Here is a 24092-nt window from a genome sequence, read left to right as displayed (position 1 = left end):
ACCAGCCAGTTCATTCTTACACAGATCTTATTTCATTTTTAATTTTTTATTGTAATTATATAGGTGCTGGGCAGAGGGTTACAGTTATATAAGTCAGGTAATGAGTATATTTATTTTTGGACAAAGTCACACCTTCCCTTGCTGTCTTCCAGTTCTTTTCTTTGTGTTATACAATATTTTTGTATGCCTTTATACTTCATGAACCTTTACAAATATCAGCTTTGTGTGGTATAACGACACACAGTGGGCTGCATATTTAAAGTATGTAAACTGGTAAGTCTGGGCATATACTTATATTAATGAGACAATGACAATAGTTAAGATGGTGAACATGTTTACTGCTCCAAAGTATGCACTTTAGGACCCTTCCCCTCTGCCCTTGCCTAACTCGGGCATCAACTGATCTACTTTCAGACACTGTGTATTTGTGCATATTTTCTAGAATTGTATACTTGTGGAATAATTTATGATATACGTTGTAAAAGTCTATTTTTATTTTACTCAACTATTTGATTCCATCTGTTGGTGGAAATATTCCAGCTTGTTTTTCCATTCACTTACTGGTGGAAATTTAGGTTATTTCCAGTTTTTTAACTATTACAAGTAATGCTGTTAGGAAAATCTGTGTATGAATCATTGTATGGACATAAGCTGTCATTGTTTTTGAGTCATATGTAAACAAGAATGGCTATTGTAGGTGATTTTTAAGTAAGTAACCCCAAATCTACCATAATGTCTTTCCAAAGTGGTTATAGTGTTTTGCATTTCCAGAAATTATACAGAAAGTTCATTTCTTTTACATTCTTGCTGCCACTTGCTATGATCTTTTAAAGCTTAGCTGTTATCATAGATAAGTATTGGCATCTTATTGTGGCTTTAATTTACATAAAAGTTAATTATGTCAGCCACCTTTCCATTCTTACTTGTTGTTTGTATATCTCCGTTCAGGTAGTGTCTGGTTAATCTTTTGACACTTGTCTATTTTTTATTGAATTGGGGGAATTATGTATATTTATATATTCTCAGTATAAGCCCTTTACCAGATAATTATGCTTTTCAAATACTTGAGAGTTTTATAAAACCCACCTGAAGAATCAGCCTTTTAACCCTTAGTGTGTCCTAATTCAACTAACACTTTTTTTTGGCAGTACTGTGAGTTGAACTCATAGTCTTATTCTTGCCAGGCAAGTGCTGTACCACTTTGAGCCATGCCTTTAGCACCTGTTGATTCTGTTATTTTCAAGGTCCACAGCCTGTGCTGTGGTCCTCCTGCTTCTGCTTCCTATGTCACTAGCAATGATAGATGTGTACCACTGTACCTAAACATTGTACTTTCTTTGTAGTTGGGATAACAGGTAAGTACCACCATGCCCAGTCATTGGTCAAGATGGAATCTCCCCAACTTTTATGTCTGGGATAGTCTTGAACTTTAACCCTGATCTCCTCTACCATGTAGTTGCTAGATTAAAGGCTTGAGCTACTGTGCCTGGTTCCAGTTGTAACATTTTGCAAAAATATAGTACCCAGGGTACTGACACAATTCTCATCACCACTAGAATCTCTTAAATTGCTTTTTTTTTTCAGTAAATGTATCCATTCTTTATTACCAGTTTTACTTGTCAGAATTTCCAGAACAGCATTGAATGACAATAGTGACAACAGGCCTCCTCCGTTGTTCCTTTTCTTAAAAAAAAAACAACTTTATTTTTAATATTATCTTTAAGTAGTTGTACAAAGAAGTTATCATGTCACAAAGCAGTTTATGACTACAATGTATCTTGATCAATATAACCCCTTTCAACATTCTCACCCATCCCTCCCTGACCTACCTTTTACCTCGCTATTCTTAATGTTGTATAAAATTCATTGGATTTTTGACTGCATTCTCCCCCTCTTCTCTTCATTTGTACATCCATTTCCTCTTGACTCTACCCCACCCATTTTGAGTAAACCATTCCTGATGTTTTATTTTGCTGAATGTTGACTTTACCTTTCTGAGGGATTACATGCTTTGAGTTCTCCCTTGAATACACCATATTTCAGTTAATACATGTGTAGGCACTTGCATACCACCCAACATATTTACTTATGAGTTTATAAGATAAATCTAGCTTATAATCTGCATGTAAGGGAAAACATGCATCCTTTCTTTGTTTCTGTGGGCTTTACTTACATCACTTAACATTTTTCCAAGTCTTTCCATTTTTTTACAACTGATACAATATCATTCTTTCTAATGGATGAGTAAAATATATATCACATGTTCTTGATCCATTCGTCCATTGAGGGGCATCTTGGCTGTGGTGAGTAGTGCTTCAATAAACATGGTTGTGCTGGTGGCTTTCCTGTATCTTATATTACCTTTTATTACCATACTACTTCCCTCCTATTCCCACTTCTTCTTCAACCCCTGACAACCACCAAACTTGTCTCCCCTTCTCCAAGCTTTTCATTTTAAATATGTTATTTAAATTCAGTTATATCGAATGGGACTTTGGGGGTGGTGAGGAGTCTGGCTTTTTCCCCCCACTCAGAACAATTCTCTGCAGACTTGTCTGTTTTGTTTTGTATGTTAATATTTTCTTTTTTATTGCTAATAGTCTTTGTTATGCCATTCTTAGTTCTTCAAGTTACTAATTGAGCTCCATCTAGTTTGTTCCAGTATAAACATTTGTGTGTGGACTTTTGAGTGAATGCAAATCTTCATTTTTCTGGCATAAATGTTCAGGTGTACTTGCAGGTCATGGGATGTTTCCATTGTTAATTTTTAAACAAACTCTTACAGTTTTTCAGCCTGACTGTACTGTCTGATATGATTACTGTCAGTGCATATGCGTGATCCAGTATTTCCATATCTTAATTTTCATGTTAGCTACCGTGGGATGATTGATTTCCAACTCCCAAGAGGCTTGAGCCTTTGTGCCTTTTTTAAGAAAAAAAATCATTTCACAGTTTTACAATGTACAATTTAAATACATAATTCTTTCTGAGTTAATTTTGTAGAACAAATGAAAATTAAATCAAGCTTCTTCATTTTGAACCTATGGATATCTAATTATTCTAAAACAATTTGTTGAAAAAGGCTTTTCCCCCATTACATTGCTTTTGTACATTTATCAAAAATAAGTTGGAGAGCTGGAGATATGGCTTAAGTAGTTGAGTAAGTTGTAAGTAGTTGACTAAATGGTTGCCTAGTAAGCTTGAGGCCCCAAGTTTACATCCTAGACCCACCCCATCTCAGTTGGACATACTTCTGTGGGTCTATTTCTTGGTCTCCATTCCATTCATTGATTTATGTGTTATGTTCCACTGATAATCCCATACAGATTCAATTACCTTAGGGAAATACTGTTTTGCCAGCAGAAATTGATTCTTCTTGGTTTATTCTTCCAGAAAAATTATTTTAGCTATGCTAAATCTTCTCTGTCTCCACATATGCTTTAGTATAAGATATTTTAAAAATGAGAGTTGCATTAAACCTGTGTATACTTTTAGGAGAATTGATGTCCTTTGGCTAGAGAAAGATGGCTTTTCTTATGGTTTCTTTAGTGAGCTTATGGTTGTTTCTGGGTTTCTGACTTCTGTAGCTCTTAACTCTGGGATCTATCTATCTATCTATCTATCTATCTATCTATCTATCTATCTATCTATCTATCTATCTGTCTGTCTGTCTATCTATCTATCTATCTATCTATCTATCTATCTATCTATCTATCTATCTATCTATCTCCTATACATAGAAAATGTAGGGAACTCTTCTCCATGTCCTTCATTAAGTCCTGAGTTCCCTAGCAGGCTTAACCTTTTCTTCCCACTTAGAGTTTTTGTTAGTCATGGGGCTTGAACTCAGGGCCTGGGTATTATCCCTGAGCTTTTTGTGCTTAAGGCTAGTGCTCTACCACTTTGAGCCACAGCTCTACTTCTGCTTTTTAGGTAGTTAATTGGAGATAAGGGTCTCATGATCTTTCCTGAACAGACTGGCTTTGAACTGTGATCCTCAGTTCTCAGCCTCCCAAGTATAGGCATGAGCCCCCAGTGCCAAGCTTGTTTTATTTCTTATGTCTAGACTTTTACATCTACTTAGCAGGACAAATGAAGAATCATACCTCCACTATATCTTCCCAAAAGTGGATATTGTACCCTCTTCTTTTTAACTTAACAGTGGATATAAAATCTTTTCATACTAGTACATAAATCATATAACTATTATTTATATTATTGTATTTCACATCAAGAATGTACCATTAACTTTATATATATATATTTTTTTATTATCAAACTGAATTACAGAGAGTTTACAGTTTCATACATTAGGCATTGGATACATTTCTTGTACTGTTTGTAACCTCGTCCCTCATTCCCCCTACCATAAACCTTTTAAACCAATTTTCTATGAATGAGTATTTAACTTACTTTTATTCTTTTGCTATTATGAACAGTGCTTCCATGGATAGCTTTTGTGTGTGTGTGTGTGTGTGTGTGTGTGTGTGTGTGTGTATGTGTGGCAGTATAGTATAGCTATAAGATAATGTCTTAGGAGTACGATTGCTGAGCCAATGGTATGTGTATTATAGTTTGGTACGTAGTGATAAATATCTTCCATAAAGATTATTTATCTGAATAGACCTGCATATTGTCTGTGGAGGCTGAATTTCAGGTTATTTGAGATAGAGCCCTCACAAAAGAGAATTTGAAGTACCAGATCTCAGTATAAAACGCAGATGTTTTCTGTAAGGTTATATGCAGATACATATTTTATACAGCATCACATAAAATGTTAGTAAAGTATTTATTCTGACCACTAATCCAATCTTTTGGAGATATTTGGATATGTGCTATTTGTAGTATACCTAGTATAATAGTATACCTAGTGTATAGTACCTTAATCTATTCATGTAAACATAGCTTCACTTTTTTTTTTTTGCCAGTCCTGGGGCTTGAACTCAGGGCATGAGCACTGTCCCTGGCTTCTTTTTGCTCAAGGCTAGCACTCTGCCACTTGAGGCACAGCGCCACTTCTGGCTTTTTCTATATATGTGGTGTTGAGGAATTGAACCCAGGGCTTCATGAATGCTAGGCAAGCACTCTACCACTAAGCCACATTCTCAGCCCAGCTTCACTTCTTATTTGGGCTTAAATTAGGCCCTGCAACTGAAGATGTCAAATAGTATGTCAATTAAGCAATTTCTCTAAACTTATTGAGTCAGATTCAGATTTCTTCTGGTTTGAATAATAACTTCTTTCCTAGTTTATTATCATTATTTTCAGCTCAGTATTCTCCAAAGGATTTTTCTTTTCTGATTAAATAAAAAAGTAGCGGGGTGGGAATGTGGCTTAGTGGTAGAGTGCTTGCCTTGCATGCATGAAGCCCTGGGTTTGATTCCTCAGTACCACATACACAGAAAAAGCCAGAAGTAGCACTGTGGCTCAAGTGGTAGAGTGCAAAAGAAGCTCAAGAACAGTGCCCAGGCCCTGAGTTTAAGCCCCAGGACTTGCAAAAAAACAAAAACAAAAAAAGTAACAAATAAACTGCTGATTTATCATTTTGAATGCAGTTCATATATATACATTCTGTATTCTTTAGATCTGGTTTCTTTTGTTTATCACATTATTCATGTTGTTATGTATTCCTTTTTATTGTTACATAATAATCTACTGTCTGAATAGACCACAATGTATTCATCTTTCTGTAGAATGGATTATTTCTAGCTTTTGTTTCTTATTAATAGGATTATTGTGTATAGTTTGTACATGTGGTTTGATGGGCCTATCTTGCTATCTCTTTTAATATTTCTAATCAGGACCATTGTAATCTCGTAAAATTGTCTAGTGAATTTACCCCTTACTTTCTTTTATTTATTTATGTCAGAAGGCTTTGCTGGTTACAACCTAATAAGAAACTTTGGTTTGTTGTTGCTGGAGGCAAGGTGGATGTGGTATGTGGCCCTTTATCTGTGTAGAGTTCTGTTGGGATTCCTCACAGTGGCTTTTTGGCTTCTTCCAGTCTTTGGCAGACAGTAACATGATTTCTACTCCAGCGCCTTCTAGCTCACACTCCTGGTCTTTGGAGCTCTTCTCTAGCAGTAGCAGCAGATCTGGTGTTAGGCCTCATCCCCTTATCTGTTTGGCCATGCTGCCTTTGTCCCTTCACAGCAGGAGTACCCATGGCCATGTTTGCTGTAATTGATCCCTTACCATGTAATGTACATATGTTATGGCATAAGTATGGATTTCTCTTTCAAATACAGTATGTGCAATTGATTACTGTTAATAGTGGACATTGTCTTTAGTCAGTTTTTCTGCAATAATTTGGGAACTTTTCCTAGAGATAATTTCCTTTCTGTAGTAGCTACCATAGATAACATTTATAGATATCAGAATGATAACATCATAAAAGTATTAGTAATAATATTTCTTTTCCTATATCATTTGTTGAAATAATTTCTTTTACTATATCCCTTATTAAAATATGTTAGTAAGTATACTTTTTGAATTAAAATATTATTCAGGTATTCCATTTGATTATATTCTGACTTGTTTAAGATACATAATCTAATAGAATATTCCTTCATCCATCCATAAGAAAAATATACCAGGCATTATTTACATATAGTTTATTCACTATGATTTCTTTTTTCTTCATGGCCTTTTCTTTGTGTTTAAAATGTAAACATTTTCCTATTTCTTTCTGTCCTCGAAAATCTACTGTGGGTGATTCCGCTTTTGCTGCTATGCAGCTTTTTCAGGCATGATTTGTCAGTGGCATGTTGGACTTCACAGCTCTGCTGTTGACCTTCCCAAGAGAAAAACTTGCCATACTGATTGGTCTACATTTACACAAACAGTATTTTTTTTATTTTTATTGTCAAACTGATGTACAGAGAGGTTACAGTTTCATACGTTAGGCATTGGATACATTTCTTGTACTGTTTGTTACCTCCTCCCTCATTTCCCCCTCTGCCCTCCCCTTTTCCCTCCCCCCCCATGTGTTGTTCAGTTCATTTACACCAAACTGTTGTGCAAGTATTGCTTTTGTAGTCATTTGTCTTTTTTACCCTGTGTCTCTTGATTTTGGTATTCCCTTTCAGTTTCCTAGTTCTAATACGAGTATACACAGTTTCCAATGTACTCAGATAAGATACAGAGATAGTGCAGGTACACCACAGGAAGGAGATATAAGAAGATCATCAATAATAGAAGCTATGGTTACACATAGCATGTTGAAAGTAGTTACAACAATGATATAACAATCGTTTCCATAACATGCAGTTCATTTCACTTAGCATCATCTTATGTGAGGGTATAGCTATTGGGCTCTTGTGATCCTCTGCTGTGACTTGCCTAAACCTGTGCTAATTATTCCCTATGAGGGAAACCATAGAGTCCATGTTTCTTTGGGTCTGGCTCACTTCACTTAGTATAATTTTTTCCAAGTCCTTCCATTTCCTTACGAATGGGGCAATGTCATTCTTTCTGATAGAGGCATAATATTCCATTGTGTATATGTACCACATTTTCCTGATCCATTCGTCTACTGAGGGGCATCTGGGTCGGTTCCAGATTCTAGCTATGACAAATTGTGCTGCGATGAACATTGTTGTGCTGGTGGCTTTAGGGTGTTCTTGTTTGTGGTCTTTTGGGTAGATGCCCCAAAGTGGGGCTGCTGGGTCACAGGGGAGTTCTATGTTTAGCCTTTTGAGGAATCTCCATACCACTTTCCAGAGTGGCTGAACCAGTTTACATTCCCACCAACAATGAAGTAGGGTTCCCTTTTGGCCACATCCCCTCCAACAGTTGTTATTGTTAGTTTTCTTGATATAGGACATTGTTACTGGGGTGAGATGGAATCTCAATGTTGTTTTGATTTTCATTTCTTTTATGGCCAGTGATATAGAGTACTTTTTCATATGTCTCTTGGCCATTCTCATTTCCTCATCAGAGAAGTCTTTTTTTTTAAGTCTTTAGCCCACTTGTTGAGGGGGCTATTAGTTCTTTGCCATTTTGTTTTGGAGGAATGTAATTTTTTTAGTTCTGCATATATTTTAGATATGAGGCCTTTGTCTGTTGTATGGTAAAGATCTTTTCCCAATCTGTGGGGCTTTCTGTTTATCTTGCAAGCTATGTCCTTTACCCTGTAGAAGCTCTGCAGTTTGATGCAGTACCATTTTTCCAACCTTTCTTTGATTTGTAGCATTTCTGGGTCTTTGTTGAGGAAGTTCTGTCCTGTGCCAAGGAGCTCAAGTGTTTCTCCTACTCCTTCCTTTAGTGTTTTCAGGGTGCTTGTTTTGATTTCAAGGTCTTTAATCCATTTGGAATTGATTTTGGTGCAGGGTGATATATAAGGATCTAGTTTTAGTTTGTTGCATGTGTTGAGCCAGTTTTGCTAGCACCATTTGTTAAAGAGGCTATCTTTCTTCCAGACTATTGTTTTAGCTCCTTTATCAAAGATTAAGTAGACATAGTTCTCTGGGTTCATTTCTGGGTCTTCAATTCTGTTCCATTGGTCTTCAGGCCTGTTCCGGTGCCAGTACCAAGGTGTTTTTATTACTATAGCTTTATAATACAGCTTGAAGTTTGGTATTGTAATTCCTCCAGCACTGTTCTTTCTGCTTAGGATTGTTTTTGCTATTCTGGGTCTTTTATTGTTCCATATGAATTTCTGGATTGCTTCCTCTATTTCATTAAAAAATGGTGTTGGATATTAATGGGTATTACATTGAATTTGTAGATAGCCTTTGGCAATATTGCCATTTTGATTATATTAATCCTCCCAATCCAAGAGCATGGGAGGTTTTTCCATTTCCTTAGTTCTGCCTTAATTTCGTTTTTCATATTTTTAAAGTTCTCATCATAGAGGTCTTTCACTTCTTTGGTTAAGGTTATTCCTAGGTATTTTATGTTTTTTGAGGCTATTGAGGTCTTTCACTTCTTTGGTTAAGGTTATTCCTAGGTATTTTAGTTTTTTGAGGCTATTGCAAAAGGAGTTGCTTTCCTGATTTCAGCCTTGGCATTCAGGTCATTAGCATATAGGAAGGCCATTGAGTTTTGAGGGTTTATTTTATATCCTGCAACTTTGCCAAAGTTTTGGATCAGCTCTAGTAGCTTGGGAGTAGAGTCTATGGGGTTCTTTAGGTATAGGATCATGTCATCTGTGAAGAGAGAAAGTTTAACTTCATCTTTTCCTATTTGGATCCCCTTTATATTTTCTTCTTGCCTAATTGCTCTGGCTAGGAATTCTAGTACTTTGTTGAAGAGAAGGGGAGACATCCCTGTCTTGCTCCTGATTTTAAAGGGAATGGCTTTAGTTTTTCACCATTTAGAATTATGCTTGCTGTTGGTTTGTCATAAACTGCCTTTATTATATTCAGGAGTGTTCCCTGGAATCCCAGTTTTTCCAGGGCTTTTAGCATAAATGGGTGCTGGATTTTATCGAACGCCTTTTCCACATCCAGAGATATAACCATGTGGTTCTTTACCTTGCTCTGGTTGATGTGGTAGATTACATTAATTGACTTGTGTATATTGAACCAACTTTGCATCCCTGGGATGAATCCAGTTTGATCGTGGTGTGTGATTTTTTTGATGACCTGTTGAAGTCGATTGGCCAGAATTTTATTGAGAATTTTTGCATCAATGTTCATCAGGGAAATCGGTCTATAGTTCTCTTTCCATGATGAGTCCCTGCCTGGTTTTGGGATGAGGGTTATACTGGCTTCATAGAATGTGTCTGGTAGTGAACTTTTTCTTTCAATTTCATTGACGAGTTTGAGAAATATTGGTGTGAATTCTATTTTGAAGGCCTTGTAGAATTCTGCTGTGAATCCATCTGGACCTGGGCTTTTCTTGGATGGGAGATCACTTATTGCCGTTTCTATTTCAATGCTGGATTTGGGTCTGTTTAGAAGGTTTAAATCTTCATGGTTGAGTTTGGGGATATGAATTTTTTCTAGGAAATCATCCATTTCTTCCAAGTTCTCGAATTTGTTGGCATAAAGGTTTGCAAAATAGTCCCTTATTGTCTTCTGAATTTTGGTTATTTCTGTGGTGATGCTACCTGTCTCATCTCTGATCTTGTTTATTTGAGTGTGCTGCCTTCGTTTTTGGTCAGGTTTGCTAGGAGTCCATCTTGTTGATTTTTTCAAAGAACCAACTCTGTTTTGTTGATTCTTTCATTGTTTTTTTTTTGTCTCTAATTCATTTAATTCTGATTTGATTTTAATTATTTGCTTCTGTCTATTGACTTGGGGTTTGGCTTGTTGTTCTCTTTCAAGGAGATTAAGGTGCTTCCTTATATTATTGAGTTGCTGTTTCTCCAGTTTGTTGGTGTATGCACTCAGAGATATAAATTTTCCTCTGAGTACTGCCTTTGCTGTGTCCCAAAGGAGTTGGTACTTTGTGTACTCATCTTGGTTGAATTCCATAAACATTTGAATTTCTGTTTTAATTTTGTCAGTGACCCACTGATGGTTCAGCAGTGTGTTGTTTAACCTCCATGAATTGTAGGATTTTCTGTGGTGGCTGTTTGAGTTGAGCTCTAATTTTATTCCATTGTGGTCTGAGAGAATGCAGGGAATGGTTTTGATACTTCTGAATTTGTACAGATTTTCTTTGTGCCCTAAGATGTGATCTATTTTGGAGAATGTTCCATGTGCTGCTGAAAAGAATGTGTATTCTGTTGTTGCTGGATGGAATATTCTGTAGATGTTGGTTAAGTCTAGTTGGTCTATGCAATTGTTTAGTTCTGTGGTTTCTTTGTTCAGTTTTTGGCGTGTTGATCTGTCCAGAGGTGACAGTGGAGTGTTAAAGTCCCCAACTATCAATGTGTTTGGGTCTGTGAGTGTTTTTAGAGTCAGTAGTATTTGTTTGATGAAGTTGGGTGCTCCCGTATTTGGTGTATAGATATTTAGGGTGGTTATATCTTCCTGTAGGAGAGATCCCTTTATTCGGATGTAGTAACCTTCTTTGTCTCTTCTTACCTTTTTAAATTTGAAGTCAATTTTGTCTGATACTAGGATTGCAACTCCAGCCTGCTTATGGGGACCATTTGCTTGATAGATTAGATTCAGCCTTTCACTTTTACAAGATGTTTACTTTTGCTGGATAGATGTGTCTCTTGGAGGCAGCAGAAAGATGGATCTTGATTTTTGATCCAACTTAAGAGCCTACGTTGTTTAATTGGAGAATTAAGTCCATTAATGTTAAGATTAAGAGATGTTAAGATTAAGAGTGTTAAGATTGAGAGATGATCATTTGTTCCTTTCATTATAGCTATCTTGTTAAAAGCTGTGTCTTCCCTATTCTTGATCTAACATTCTGGTTTTCTATTTAGGGTGCATTTCTCGGTCTGTATTGTGATCTTGATTATTTTCCCTGTATAGTACATCTTTGAGGATTTTCTGTAAAGCTGGTTTGATGGAGATATATTGTTTCAGCTTTTCCTTACTGTGGAAGACTTTTATTTGACCTTTGGCTATGAATGAGAGTTTAGCTGGGTATTCTTGGTTGGTAGTTATTTTTATTTAGGGTTTGGTATACCTCATTCCAGGCTCTCCTTGCTTTCATGACAAACAGTATTTATGAGTGGCTCTTAAATTTATACTGGACTTTAAGAATGGTCTTTGTGGGCTGGGGATATGGCCTAGTGGCGAGAGAGCTTGCCTCATATACATGAGGCCCTGGGTTCAATTCCCCAGCACCACATATACAGAAAAGGGCCAGAAGTGGCGCTGTGGCTCAAGTGGCAGAGTGCTAGCCTTGAGCAAAAAGGAAGCCAGGGACAGTGCTCAGGCCCTGAGTCCAAGGCCCAGGACTGGCCAAAAAAAAAGAATGGTCTTTGTGGGCTGGGAATATGGGCTAGTGGTAGAGTGTTTGCCTCTTATACATGAAGTCATGGGTTCAGTTCCTCAGTACCACATATATAGAAAAGGCCAGAAGTAGCGCTGTGCCTCAAGTGGCAGAATGCTAGCCTTGAGCAAAAAGAAGCCAGGGACAGTGCTCAGGCCCTGAGTTCAAGCCCCAGGACTGGCAGAAAGAAAAGAGAGAGAGAGAGAAAGAGAGAATGGTCTTTGTTTCAAAAACAAGTTTGCCAAAGAAATGACAAAGGGAAGTTTATAGTGATTTCTTTAAGAAGTATCCCTATTGTGTGTGTCTGGCTTTCTACATTATTAATCTGTGTGTAACGACTACTTTTGCTGTTTATGTGTGTTTGTATTGATATATATGTTGTTCTTAATATGCATGTGTTTTTTTAACATGCATATTCCTCAGCAATGTATTCCTGTCACTGACCCACATTTCCACCAAGGTTTTTTTTTTTTTAAACTATGTTCTATGAAATGTATTAGTCTAAGATAATGAATAAAGTGGCACACAATATATTGTTAAATAAACTTATTATATCCATCTTGGGAGATTCACAAGACACACCAGTATATAAATATTCTGATTTTATGCAGTAAAGAAATAGGCAAGTGGTGCTGTGGCTCAAGTAGTAGAGCATTACCCCTGAGCACATAGAGGCTCAGAGACAGCACCTCAGCCCTGAGTCCAAGCTCCAGGACCAGAAAAAACAACAACAAAAAAACCCCAAAACTGTCTGTTTATTTCAGCATCTTTTTAGAAATATCTGAGTAAGGAATTCTTCATGAGACTTGGTTTGTGCTGAGCATACTGGTTTGGGAAATGTTGCAAAAATGTAAGGTTTTCTTTGTAGTGTTTAAAAGCATCAAGTAACATGGACTACATGTGATTACATGTTGAAGAATCTGAAACAGCAAAATTGTATATTTTGGAGTGTATTTTTTTGTAGAAATTACATCTTTCAGAATAGTGTTGATTTTTTTTGCCTCTGAAATAGCACTTCTTTTTATATTTTTGATAATTAGAAATAATTTGTAAAACTCTAAGCATTGTACTGTTTTGCTAGAAAGGGATTTTTTGTTCTGTTGTCATTATTTGCTTATTACTTTTATAGAAGAATCATCTTTAAAAAGCATGTTTACTATTTCAGATAGCGTGACACAGGAAAGGAGGCCTCTCAAACTTGCCTTTATGTCAAGAGATGTTGGGGACAAAGGTTCATCCAGCCATAATAAACCAAAGGTTACAGGTATGGCATTATAGGGTACAAATCTTGGTAACTTACCTGATTACCCCCACCCCAAAGGTTATAAGCTATTAGGTCTTAACATCATGCAGACATTTTTCTCTCAACTATATTAAATAAACTAAAATTTTATACACATGGTACTGTTTAATACCAACTAAAAGTTGCCTACATTTTTTTTCTTTTTTTAACCTGGTGATTGAGATGTTTCCTATGAAGATGTTTGCCTTTTCTGGTCCCTAACAACTGGATTTTGAAACCCTTTACTTGCAATAGAATAGTTATATTCTATACTAACTGGGTATTATAGAGTTGTGACTGTATAAAATAACTACATACAGATAATGTTGTGTAGGATAAAGTATTCTAGAGATTAATTGCGTTCATTTTACCAGCTAGATGAGGCACAAATTAAATTCTAAAATCCTAAGAGAAAAATTTGTCTCTTTCAGAAGGCTCCTTGTGATACATGTGAATTTCACACTTCTTTTTCTGTTAGCTTCCAAATACTTTGAAGATTTATAGGGCTATAGCTAAAGAAATTCAATAGCTCATTTAAAAACTGTAAGAATTTTTGGTAACTCAGATGTGGGTTAAGAAAATAATATTTTTCCCTCAGTTCTCCTGTGAACAAAGCTACTTTGGCTTGTTTAAAGGAAATTTAAGAAATATTTTATGTGATCTTAGGCCCCAAGACTTAGAATTAATTACAGTATATATAGGTATTGGTATTTTTATCTTAACTATAGATATATGATAGCTCACACTTGCTCCTTTGGCTTTGTTTTCTAAGCTAGCTTTGAACTCCTGGACTTGGGCAATCTAAGAAAGCTAAGGCAGTCAACTCCTTCCTTAGCTTCCCAAGTAGCTGAGATAGAAAAATGCTACCATTATACTCAGCAGTGCTACATCAATTCTGAGTTAAAACTATAAAGTATACAGCTATCAGCTATAAAAAGAAAAATGATGGCTTTTGAATGAGTTCTGGAAACCACACTACTCTCTACTACAACACAACTTGTTAATACGGAGGCAGGGCAGAATCTGGAAATATGTGACATAGCTGTAGTGACTCTTGCATTTGATAAATTTGATATATGAGACATAAAAGTATTTCTTTTTTCATACCTGAGAGAGTTAAGGAAGAAATGTGATGACTAACAATTCTGTGATGTTTGAATATTAAATCTCTTGAAAAATGTCTAAATTAAAATAAATTTTTGGAATCAAGCCCAGGGCTCTTTTGTGTTGGGAAGCATTCCACCGCTCATGTATATAGTCTCACCCAGCCCCTAAAGTTCTGTCTTTTTTGGTGCTGGAGATTGAATCCAAGGCTTCAGGTCTGCTAGGCAAATACTCTACCACAGATACACCTACTTCACCCCTCTACCATAGCGTTAAGTATTCTTAACTTAATTCATGAATCAGTAATGTACAGCATTGGAAGGTTAACTTCTCTTTCTCTTTTTTAGTGGTACTAGGAATCAACTTGGTTTATCACTTTTGTGTTTGCTGTTATTTTTATCAATTAGTTAATTAATTATTGGTACTGGGGCCTACTCAATGTCCCATAACTCCACACTCAGCTTTTTGGGGGTTAATTAGAGGTAAGAGCCCAGACTTTTCTGTGTGGGCTAACTTTGAATTGAGATCTTCAGATCTCAGCCTCCTGAGAAGCTAGGTTACAGTTATAAGCTTCCAGCACCTGGCATTTTTATTATCTTTAAATAGCTTTATAAAGGTATCAACTCAATCTGTCAATTTATGTGTACAATGCTTTAATGCCTAAGCTGGCCTGCTCTGTGATCCTCCTTGTGCTTCTTCACCTGGGTGGAGATGATTGAGCTACATACCATGGCCAAGTAGCTGGGATTATAGACTGACTTGCTGTGCCCAACAAAAGATGATCTCTGTAAAGGATCTGTTTTAAAATGCAATCATGTGTCACTAATGGGATACAATATGAGAAGTGCATCATTAGACAGTTATATCTTTGTATGAACACCTGTGTTATTTACACAGGCTTTGATGGTATCGTTTACTGTAGACCTTGGCCAAGTGATATAACACTGAGGTATCTGCAGACTGCCATCAACTGAACGTCATTGTGCATCATTATGGATAATTGTTGGGAACCAACAGATTCATAAAATGAAACTTGGGAATGGTGATTTTTGACAATGAAGCATAAACTGCCCCAGAAATGAGAAAATGAGCAGGCTCTCATTTGCTCCCATTTTCTTCCTGTATTAACTCTAGGAGTGAAGGATCTTTGTATTGTCACCATATTGGTTACCAAATTTTCAAAAGCTGAAGGTAGCAATAAAAATGTATTGTGTACCTACTGGTTGTGTGAACAGTTGTTTGCACTATATGCATATTCATTTCTCTTTAAAGCCTTTTATATCCTACTGACTACTTTTTAAAGGAACTTTTCTTGTTCCATAGGATCTACCTCAGACCCTGGAAATAGAAACAGATCTGAATTATTTTATACCTTAAATGGGTCTTCTGTTGACTCACAACCACAATCCAAATCAAAAAATACATGGTACATTGATGAAGGTAATCTATAATTTTAGTGTTGTTTGTCATAAATTAACTTCTGATTTCATCAGAAAAAAATGGCTTTTTAAAAAAATTATCTGCAGTTTGGGGGAAACAACAAATAGGCAATTATTAATATGGCTTAGCTAAAATATTGTATATAACTTAAAATGCACCGATATTAAGATTAATAAAACAATTAAATTGTGTTGTAGCTTGTTCTGATCTCATAGCCAATCTGCTTAAATTTGGTCTCTACTGTTAGTACTCATTAAAGACTTTTCTGATTGGGTCTTTCTTGATCTCTTTTTAAAAATAAAAATTAAAAAAATTGTCAGCTTACATTATCTATACACAGGATTTAATTGTTACATTTCCATACTTTTATAAATTCACCTACTCTATTACTACTGTCCTTTCCCGCCTTCCTAAAATAATTTCAACAGGGTTCCTTGTTTACGTAGGTGTAAACTATCTATTTCACTGTATTTATCCTCTCAAAATATATTTCAAAGTTCTTCACCCTCTGTTATTCTTTTTCTCTTCCTTCTTCCTTATCTCAGGAAGATTCCTAAGTAGTCTTTTAGTTAGATTCATATCCTGTGTGTATCCGTATGTAGTTATAAAAATATTATATGTGTGTTTATGTCGTATATATGAACATGTCTATGAATATGTAAGTCAATAAGTCTCCTTTCTACATATGAGCAAAAACAGGATATTTTGTTTTTTGAGACTGACATATGACTTAGTATGATGTCTTCTAGTTGTAGCTATTTTCCTTCAAATTACATGATTTCAGTTTTTATTATGTCTATGTAACATTCTTTGGTATTCCTTAATATTTCACATTTTGTTCGTACACTCATATGATGTTGGGCACTTTAGCTGATTCTGTCATTTATGTATTGTGAACAATGCTGCAATAAACATATGTATGCAAGTGTCTTTCTGGCCTACTTATTTACTCTCCTTTGGATATATGTCTGATAGTGGTAAAGCCAGGCCATAGGGAAGGTCTATTCTTAGTCTATCCTATTTCCATTCCCACCAAGAGTATATGAGGGTTTCTTTTCCCCCATAGCCTTGACAGTACTTGTAATTTTCTTTATGGCTGCCATTCTGATTAGGGAGACATGGAATCTTTGTGTGATTTTGATTTGCATTTCTTCTATGGCAAAGGGTATTGAACATTTCTTCATGCATCTGTTAGCCATCTGTATTTCTTCTTGTGAGAACTGTCTTGATTAATTGAATTATTCTGTTTCTACAAATTTTTAAGTTCTTTGTATATTCTGGGTATGAGTCCTTTATTAAATATGTGGCAAAGATGTTCTTCTGTTCTGTGGATTGTTCTCTTGGTTCTGATGGCTGTTTGTTTTCCTGTGAAGAAAAACCTCCTTAATTTGTTATTTTCCTCATTTGTCAATTCTTACTCCCATCCTCTGACCATCTGGAGTCTTACTCAGAAAATGCATAGTTTGTGCCTATATCTAGAATTTTTGTTACATTTTCCTGTAGTACACTTAAAGTATCACATCTCAATTTGAGCTCTGATCCAGCTGGAGTTGATCTTTTGTAGAGGGTAAGAGTGGAGGTGCAATTTTGATTTTGTTTTGTTGGTTCAGTTTTGATGGGTCAACTGTATCTAAAAACGTATACACTTCTTTATTTTCCAGCTTATTTTGATATGAACTTTCAAAGTATACCTTCAGGACCCTTTGGATTGCTTTGGTATTTTTTGTGATTTCCCCCTTGTTTATCTCTAAATGTATTGATCTGAATCTTTTCTTCTTTTGGTCAAATTAACTAGGAGGTCTATCAGTCTTATTTAATTTCTGTTTCATTGATTCTTTGTATTTTTTACTTTACATTTTGTTTAATTTCTGTCCTAATTTTTACTATTTCTCTTCATCTACTAGTTCAGAGTTTAGTTTGTTCCTGTTTTTGTAGAAGTTTGAGTTGTATTACAAAGCTGTTTGTTGGAGTGCTTGCTATGTGGTTTTTTTATGTACACATTCATGGCTATGAATTTTCTTCTTAATTTTCCTTTTAACACTTCCTTTTCTGTATCCCAGAGGTTTTGATAAGATATATTTTCATTTTCATTAGTTTTCCAGAGCTTTTAAATTTCTCTAATTTCTTCATTGAACCACATGCCACTCCAAAGTGTGTTGCTCAGTACCCATGTGTTACAATATTTTCTGTAGTGGATTTTTGCTGTTGAGCTCTAGTTTTTTTTTTTCTCTTTATTGTCAAAGTCAAGTACAGAAGGGTTATAGTTTCATATATAAAGCAAGTACATTTCTTATTCAACTTGTTACCTCCTCTATTACTTTATTTTTTTTCTTTATTGTCAAAGTGAAATACAGAGTGGTTACAGTTTTGTATGTAAGGCAGCTCTAGTTTTAAGTCCAGTTTGGTCTAATTTCCACAGCTTCATTATTCCTTTCATGAATCTGAAGTGACCTTCTTTGTATCTTCTAACTGACTTTAGCTTGTTGTCTCCGGTTCTCAGCATCCATTTGGAAAGTCTTTTTCCATCTCCCTCCATCCCCCGCCCCACTTTTAGCCTGTTTGTCAATGAGATGTGCTTCTTGTAGGTAACTAATGCTTGAATCTTGTGTTTTGATCCCAGTTTCCATCCTTGTTTTTTATTTGAGAATTAAGGCACTAACATTCCCTGGTAATGTTAGGAGGAATGTTGTACTTCTTGTCATTCTGTTGTATTTGTTGTGTTCTTCATTACTCTTTCTGCTTTGAGAATCTTCTCTTCTAGTAAGATTTGTTCTTTCTTGTGCTTTTAAAAATTTTTTTTCTTCTTCTGTAGTAGGATTCTACTAAGTAATTTTGTAGTGCTCATTTAGTTGTCATGAATTTCTTTAGCCTTTATTTGTCATGGAGGGTTATTTCCTCATCTGTTTTGATGGGTACTTTCACTGGATAAAGTAGGCTAGGTTGGCAATTATGTTTCAGGACTTAAATTGTGTCTTTGCATGCCCTCCTTGCATTTAGTGTATTTGTCAAGAAATCTGCTGTTATTCTAATGGGCTTCCATTGTAAGTAACTTGTTTCCTCTTTTGTGCAGCTTTCAATATATATATATATATTTTTTGGCCAGTCCTGGGCCTTGGTCTCAGGGCCTGAGCACTGTCCCTGACTTCTTTTTGCTCAAGGCTAGCACTCTGCCACCTGAGCCACAGCGCCCCTTCTGGCCATTTTCTGTATATGTGGTGCTGGGGAATTGAACCCAGGGCTTCATGTATACAAGGCAAGCACTCTTGCCACTAGGCCATATTCCCAGCCCGCTTTCAATATTTTTTATTCTGTGTCTTTAGTATTTTTATTATAGTGCATCTGGGGCTCTTTGTTCTTTGTGCTTGCTTGTTTGTAGTTCTGTAAATATCCCTCACATGTTGATACTCTGTTTCTTGACATTGGGAAAGCTTTCAGCCCTTATTTCCTTGGATAGGTTTTTGATGCCTTTAGTTCTTATTTTTAATTTATCTTTCCCACAGTTTGTAAGTCTGACCTTTTGATTAAGTCTAAAAGTTCTAACAAGTCCCGTTATTATCCTCTAAGTGTTCCTTCGGTATCTTTGACTTGATCTTCAACCTCTGATACACAGTTTTCAACTTCTTCTGTTCTATTACGTAGGCTTTCAATTGAGTTTTCCTACTTGGAAAACTGAATTCATTTTCAAGATTTTGATTCTACCCCCCACCCCCCGGCAAAGTTTTCATCTCTGTTGAATTTTCTTATATCTTGCATTGCTTTCTTTAACTCATTTAGCTTTTTGTTTTTATTCTCTTGCTCATTTGATTTCTCTAGTTATTTGTTCAATTATCTTGTTGTTTGTTTGAATCCTCTGAATTCATCTAGGTTTTTAAACCTCTGCTCTTTTATATTATTAACCAATCTTATCAATTTTTTTTAAAGAATGTAAGCATTTAATGAGCCTCCTCTGTGTAGCTTCAAGCCACCAAGACACAGACGCCCCCAACACCCTCAATCTTCTCCTCAGCTCTTCTGCTGAAGAATTTGGCTTTCACGATGACAGGCTGCTTGGGGAAGTTTCCTTTCCCCAGAACTTTGTAGTAGCCTGATCGAACCACATCAATGATGGGAGCAACTCCAGTCTTGTTTTTGGCAGCATTCACCCGTGTCTGCTCGCTGACCAAGGTCCACAATTTATCAAGGTTAACAGTTGGACAAAAGCTCTGGTTCCTCTTTAAGTGGTAATGCCGCTTACCAACTTTCCCAAAGTAACCTGGGTGATATTTGTCAAAGTTGATCCTGTGGTGATGCATGCCACCAGCATTACCGCGTCCTCCTGGGTGCTTCCGGTGCTTGCCAATGCGGCATGGCCATGGCTCACGTGCCCCCGAAGTTTCCGGGTCTTCCTCACTCTGGATGGCATGTCGGCAGCCGAGACCAAAGAGCCTTATCATTGTTTTATTGCACTCTTATTTAGACTTTTTTTCTTTTTTACTCTCACTTAAGTCCTTTATAGTGGCATTACTGGTTTTTGAAGGAGATGTTGCCTTGTTTGTTCATGAGTTTTATGATCTTTCATTGGGATTTATGCATCTTGGACCTGGATTTGTTAAGTTTTCAATCCCTATATACTTTAAGTTGGTGGCTTCTTACAGATTTATTAAGCTAGGGTGATGGATCAGTGGTGGTATATGGATTGGGAGGGTGGGGTTTGGTTGACAGTTGATTTAAGTCCTGGAGACACTGTCTGTGGGACTCTTTTCCATTCAAGACAGGAAATTTTGTTTCACAGGCTATTGTAGTTGGTAAACCTTAGCCTTGTATTTGTGGTAAGTTGAAAAAAGACCAACCTCTCCTAGGGTTCTAATCTTTTTAGAGTCATATAGGATCCAAGGTGTATCTTTCTTTATGCTCTAAGATATCCCTTAACCAAGAATATTAAAAAGGAGATAAAATAATTAGTCCTGTTGGATTGGTACTTGGTATTTGGTTATATAGTGGGAAAATGTGGGAACTAAGCTTTGTGGGAGACATTAATTAGAAGGTGGAATGAGGTAAGTAGAAAAGAATTTTGTATAATGTTGTGTTGGCTTAGAGAGTAGAAGAGGAAAAGTGAGGAGAGTTGAATATTTATATATGTACACAGAAATCTTCAATAACACCAATGCTCAAGAAAGAAAAATAGAGAAAAAAGAAAGAAAATGAAAAACATAAACAGGTAGACAAACAAGAAAATAAAAAAGCAAAACACAAAATGATGTGTATTTAATGTGGTTGCTAAGTGTAAGTTAGGTAATAAGGAAGAGATGGGTTGGGGAGCTGGAGTAAGAGAGAATATGAGTAAGAGAAGAGTTCCACCTAGAGACATAAGGAGGGCATAAATGGGGAGGGGCTATGAGCAGGGAATTAACCTTTATTCAAAAGAGAATACCACAAAACAGTTCATGGGATTGAGAATCAAAATATAAGATTAGATGGAACAGGGTAAGGGTCTGTGCTACAATGTAGAAATTAAATGGTATATTGCCTTCATCTGATTTACAGAAAACATAAGCCTTTCAATCATATATAACATTCAAAACATTTGAACCAACATAGAAAGACAAATAGGGTTATGTATAACAAATTTATGATTATTCTTGTTTCTGAGGATTGCAACTCTTTCAAGGATGGGACTTAAAGCCACTGCTGAAGTGTTTGTGTTCTCTGGTTCAGTGAGAATTCCCATCACTGGTCTTCTGGTATATTGTCTATCAGCTTTTACAGCCTATGGCTTTCTGACCGCAGTGTAGTTTGCTATAGCACACATGTGTGATTCTGTTTTCTCCGTGCCTCCAGTCCTGTTTTTGTCCTGTGAGTACAGGTAGTCCTCCTTTCCTAAGAATTCCTCCTTGCCACAAAGCTGGAGGCTTGTTTACATGATGTTCCCCAAGGAAGTACTGTTTCTAGTAACTTTCTTTCACAGGATTTGGCCTATATGTTAGCAGTTCTGGAGAATTGTTAGCAGTCCTAGAGAGTACGTGGTAGGACCTTTGGAGACTTTGAGCTTTGCTGGCCTCTGGTACACTCAGGGCCTATCCAGACTGTCCATGGTTCAGATCACTCTTCCCTTCTCTTTTCCTGGCAAATTTACCAGTGCTTTTCCATATGGTGATTTTTTTTTCTAGGAAAAGGAACCTAGTAAAACCATATGTTTTCATAAGCTATGTAATGATGATTCTTCAAGTTTGTCATAACTTTATATTCTTATTAAGACAGATTCTATAGTATATTAGACTTGATTCTCCTAGAGTCTTGTCTAAGGCATAATAACATGACATAATATTGGCCCTAAAAAGGCCTCTGTGGACCATATGAGGTAATGGAATCTATATGGCATTGGTCTTTATCCTTAAACCAGGAAATACAAGAAATTTAGTTGTCCAAGACTATAGTTCCTATAGTTAGTTTTATTTATATATTTGGAAAATCTTTTCTCTCCTGGTACTGGTGGCTCATGTCTGTAATCCTAGCTACCCAGGAGGCTGAGATCTGAGGATGGTGGTTCAAGCCAGCCTGGTGGAAGGTCCATGAGACTCCTTATCTCCATTTAATCACCAAAAAAAGCTGGAAGTAGAGCTGTGCCTCCAGTGGTAGAGAGCTAGCCTTGAACAAAAAGAAGCTCAGGGATATAGCACCCAGGCCTTGAGTTCAAGCTCCAAGACCAACACACATACACACACACACACACACACACACACACATACACACACACACACACACACACACACTTTACAATATTTCATCCATTTGGACTAAATTTTTTTTATTTCTTTTAATGTTGTTATATTCCTAGTAAAGGAAATGGGGTAGTTGCTGTGTTGAAGAAATATATTTGAGAAACAGGAAGTGTGTCTATAGCCAAAGGAAGGAAAAGTTAGTAGTATAGGATAGCTAGGAGCTAGATCATGCAGGATCTTCTAGATCATGTTAGGAAATTGAGTATTTCTAAGAATACAAGAAAAACAATTGGAAGGTTCTAAACTTAGGCATGGAAAAATATGATCACTTGTTACTGTATCATGAATAGATTGAAGAGGAGCAAGAAGGGAGATAGGAAAGTTTGGTGAGAGACAGGGACACAGAGGAATAATTATAGTGGTCTACAATGGACCAACAATAGTAAAAGTGGAATAGACAAACTTCAGATAAATTGATTCAGGTGTCAGACTTAGGGGCTTGAGAGCTGGGGAAAGAAGAGACTGATTAGAAACACTTAGATTATACCAGGTGGTTCATGCCTTTCACCCTAACTACTCTGGAGGCTGAGATCTGAGGGTCATGGTTTGAAGCCAGCCCAGGCAGGGAAGTCTATGAGACTCTTACCTACATTTAACCATCAAAAAGCTAGAAAGTAGATCTGTGGCTCAAGTGGTAGAGTGCTAACTCTGAGCAAAAAAAGCTCAGGGTTAGTGCCAAGGCCCTGAGTCTGAGCCCCTAACCCAGCACATGTATGTGTGCGTGCATGCGCATGTGTACAACCCCCGCCCCCACACACACAAAGGAAACCTCAAAACAAAAAAGAAACCAAAGCCAGAACCAAGATATTTTGTATTGTATTTTGTTGTTAAAGAATTTAAGAGGGTTCAGGTATAAACAAAAATAAGTAGAAATTATACTAAATGTCCAAGTAGTCAATTTGCCCTCTTTATGTAAAAGATTATTTTAATTACCTTTGGAATCCTTTGGACTCCTCTTCCTAGTCCAATTCTTTTGATTCTCTCCACTGAGCTTCCAGCATCTTTACTTTCTTCTTTTTTTTTTTTTTTTTTGGCCAGTCCTGGGCCTTGGACTCAGGGCCTGAGCACCATCCCTGGCTTCTTCCTGCTCAAGGCTAGCACTCTGCCACCTGAGCCACAGCACCCCTTCTGGCCGTTTTCCATATATGTGGTGCTGGGGAATCGAACCAAGAGCTTCATGTGTAGGAGGCAAGCACTCTTGCCACTAGGCCATATTCCCAGCCCCCAGCATCTTTACTTTCATGTTTTGTTGATCTGTTCCTTTTTTATTATATTACCAGTTGTGTTCATATATTGAAGTGATGTACTGTTAGTTTTACATGTTTTTAAAGTATATATGCAAGGAATCAGATTACATGTATTGTTATTTTCTCCTAAGATTCATTAAGTTGTAATATTAGATTGTTTTATTCGGTTTCATTGTTGTGGCATGAACATACCGTATCCACTTTACCATTGCTGGACGTTTGGTTTTTTATTTTCTTGTGATTGTAAATAGTTTGGCATTAATATTCTTACACATGTCAAGAGTATATAACTAGGAGTGGTACTATTGGGATATGGGATTTGCACATCTAGTGATGCCAAAGTGTTCTTTAAAGTAGTTATGCTGGTTAACACAAGAATTACTTTTCTCATAGTTTTGGAAGCAGGAAGTCAAGGCA

General features: G+C 36.5%; 1 protein-coding gene and 1 pseudogene across 7 annotated transcripts in view; one reads left to right on the top strand and one right to left on the bottom strand.

Annotated features, from left to right (window-relative positions):
* Cyld (CYLD lysine 63 deubiquitinase) overlaps positions 1-24092 on the top strand; it is a 64203-nt gene that overhangs the window by 23114 nt on the left and 16997 nt on the right. For 3 of the 6 annotated variants that reach the window (XM_048355630.1, XM_048355631.1, XM_048355629.1), the window contains exons 6-7: positions 13010-13108; positions 15554-15670. The exons of 2 other annotated variants lie outside the window; for them this stretch is intronic. In XM_048355630.1, coding sequence (XP_048211587.1) covers positions 13010-13108; positions 15554-15670 — 216 coding nt within the window. The remainder of the gene's footprint in view (positions 1-13009; positions 13109-15553; positions 15671-24092) is intronic. One more of the 6 variants, XM_048355632.1, reaches the window with a different exon arrangement.
* On the bottom strand, positions 19591-20090 carry LOC125358474 (annotated as a pseudogene). Its single transcript, XR_007212313.1, has one exon. The product of XR_007212313.1 is annotated as a 60S ribosomal protein L27a-like (transcript).

Source organism: Perognathus longimembris, chromosome 10 (assembly GCF_023159225.1).
Source record: "Perognathus longimembris pacificus isolate PPM17 chromosome 10, ASM2315922v1, whole genome shotgun sequence".
Lineage (NCBI taxonomy): Eukaryota > Metazoa > Chordata > Mammalia > Rodentia > Heteromyidae > Perognathus > Perognathus longimembris.
Note: the sequence above shows the minus strand (reverse complement) of the source record. Positions and strands in the feature narration are given on the sequence as shown.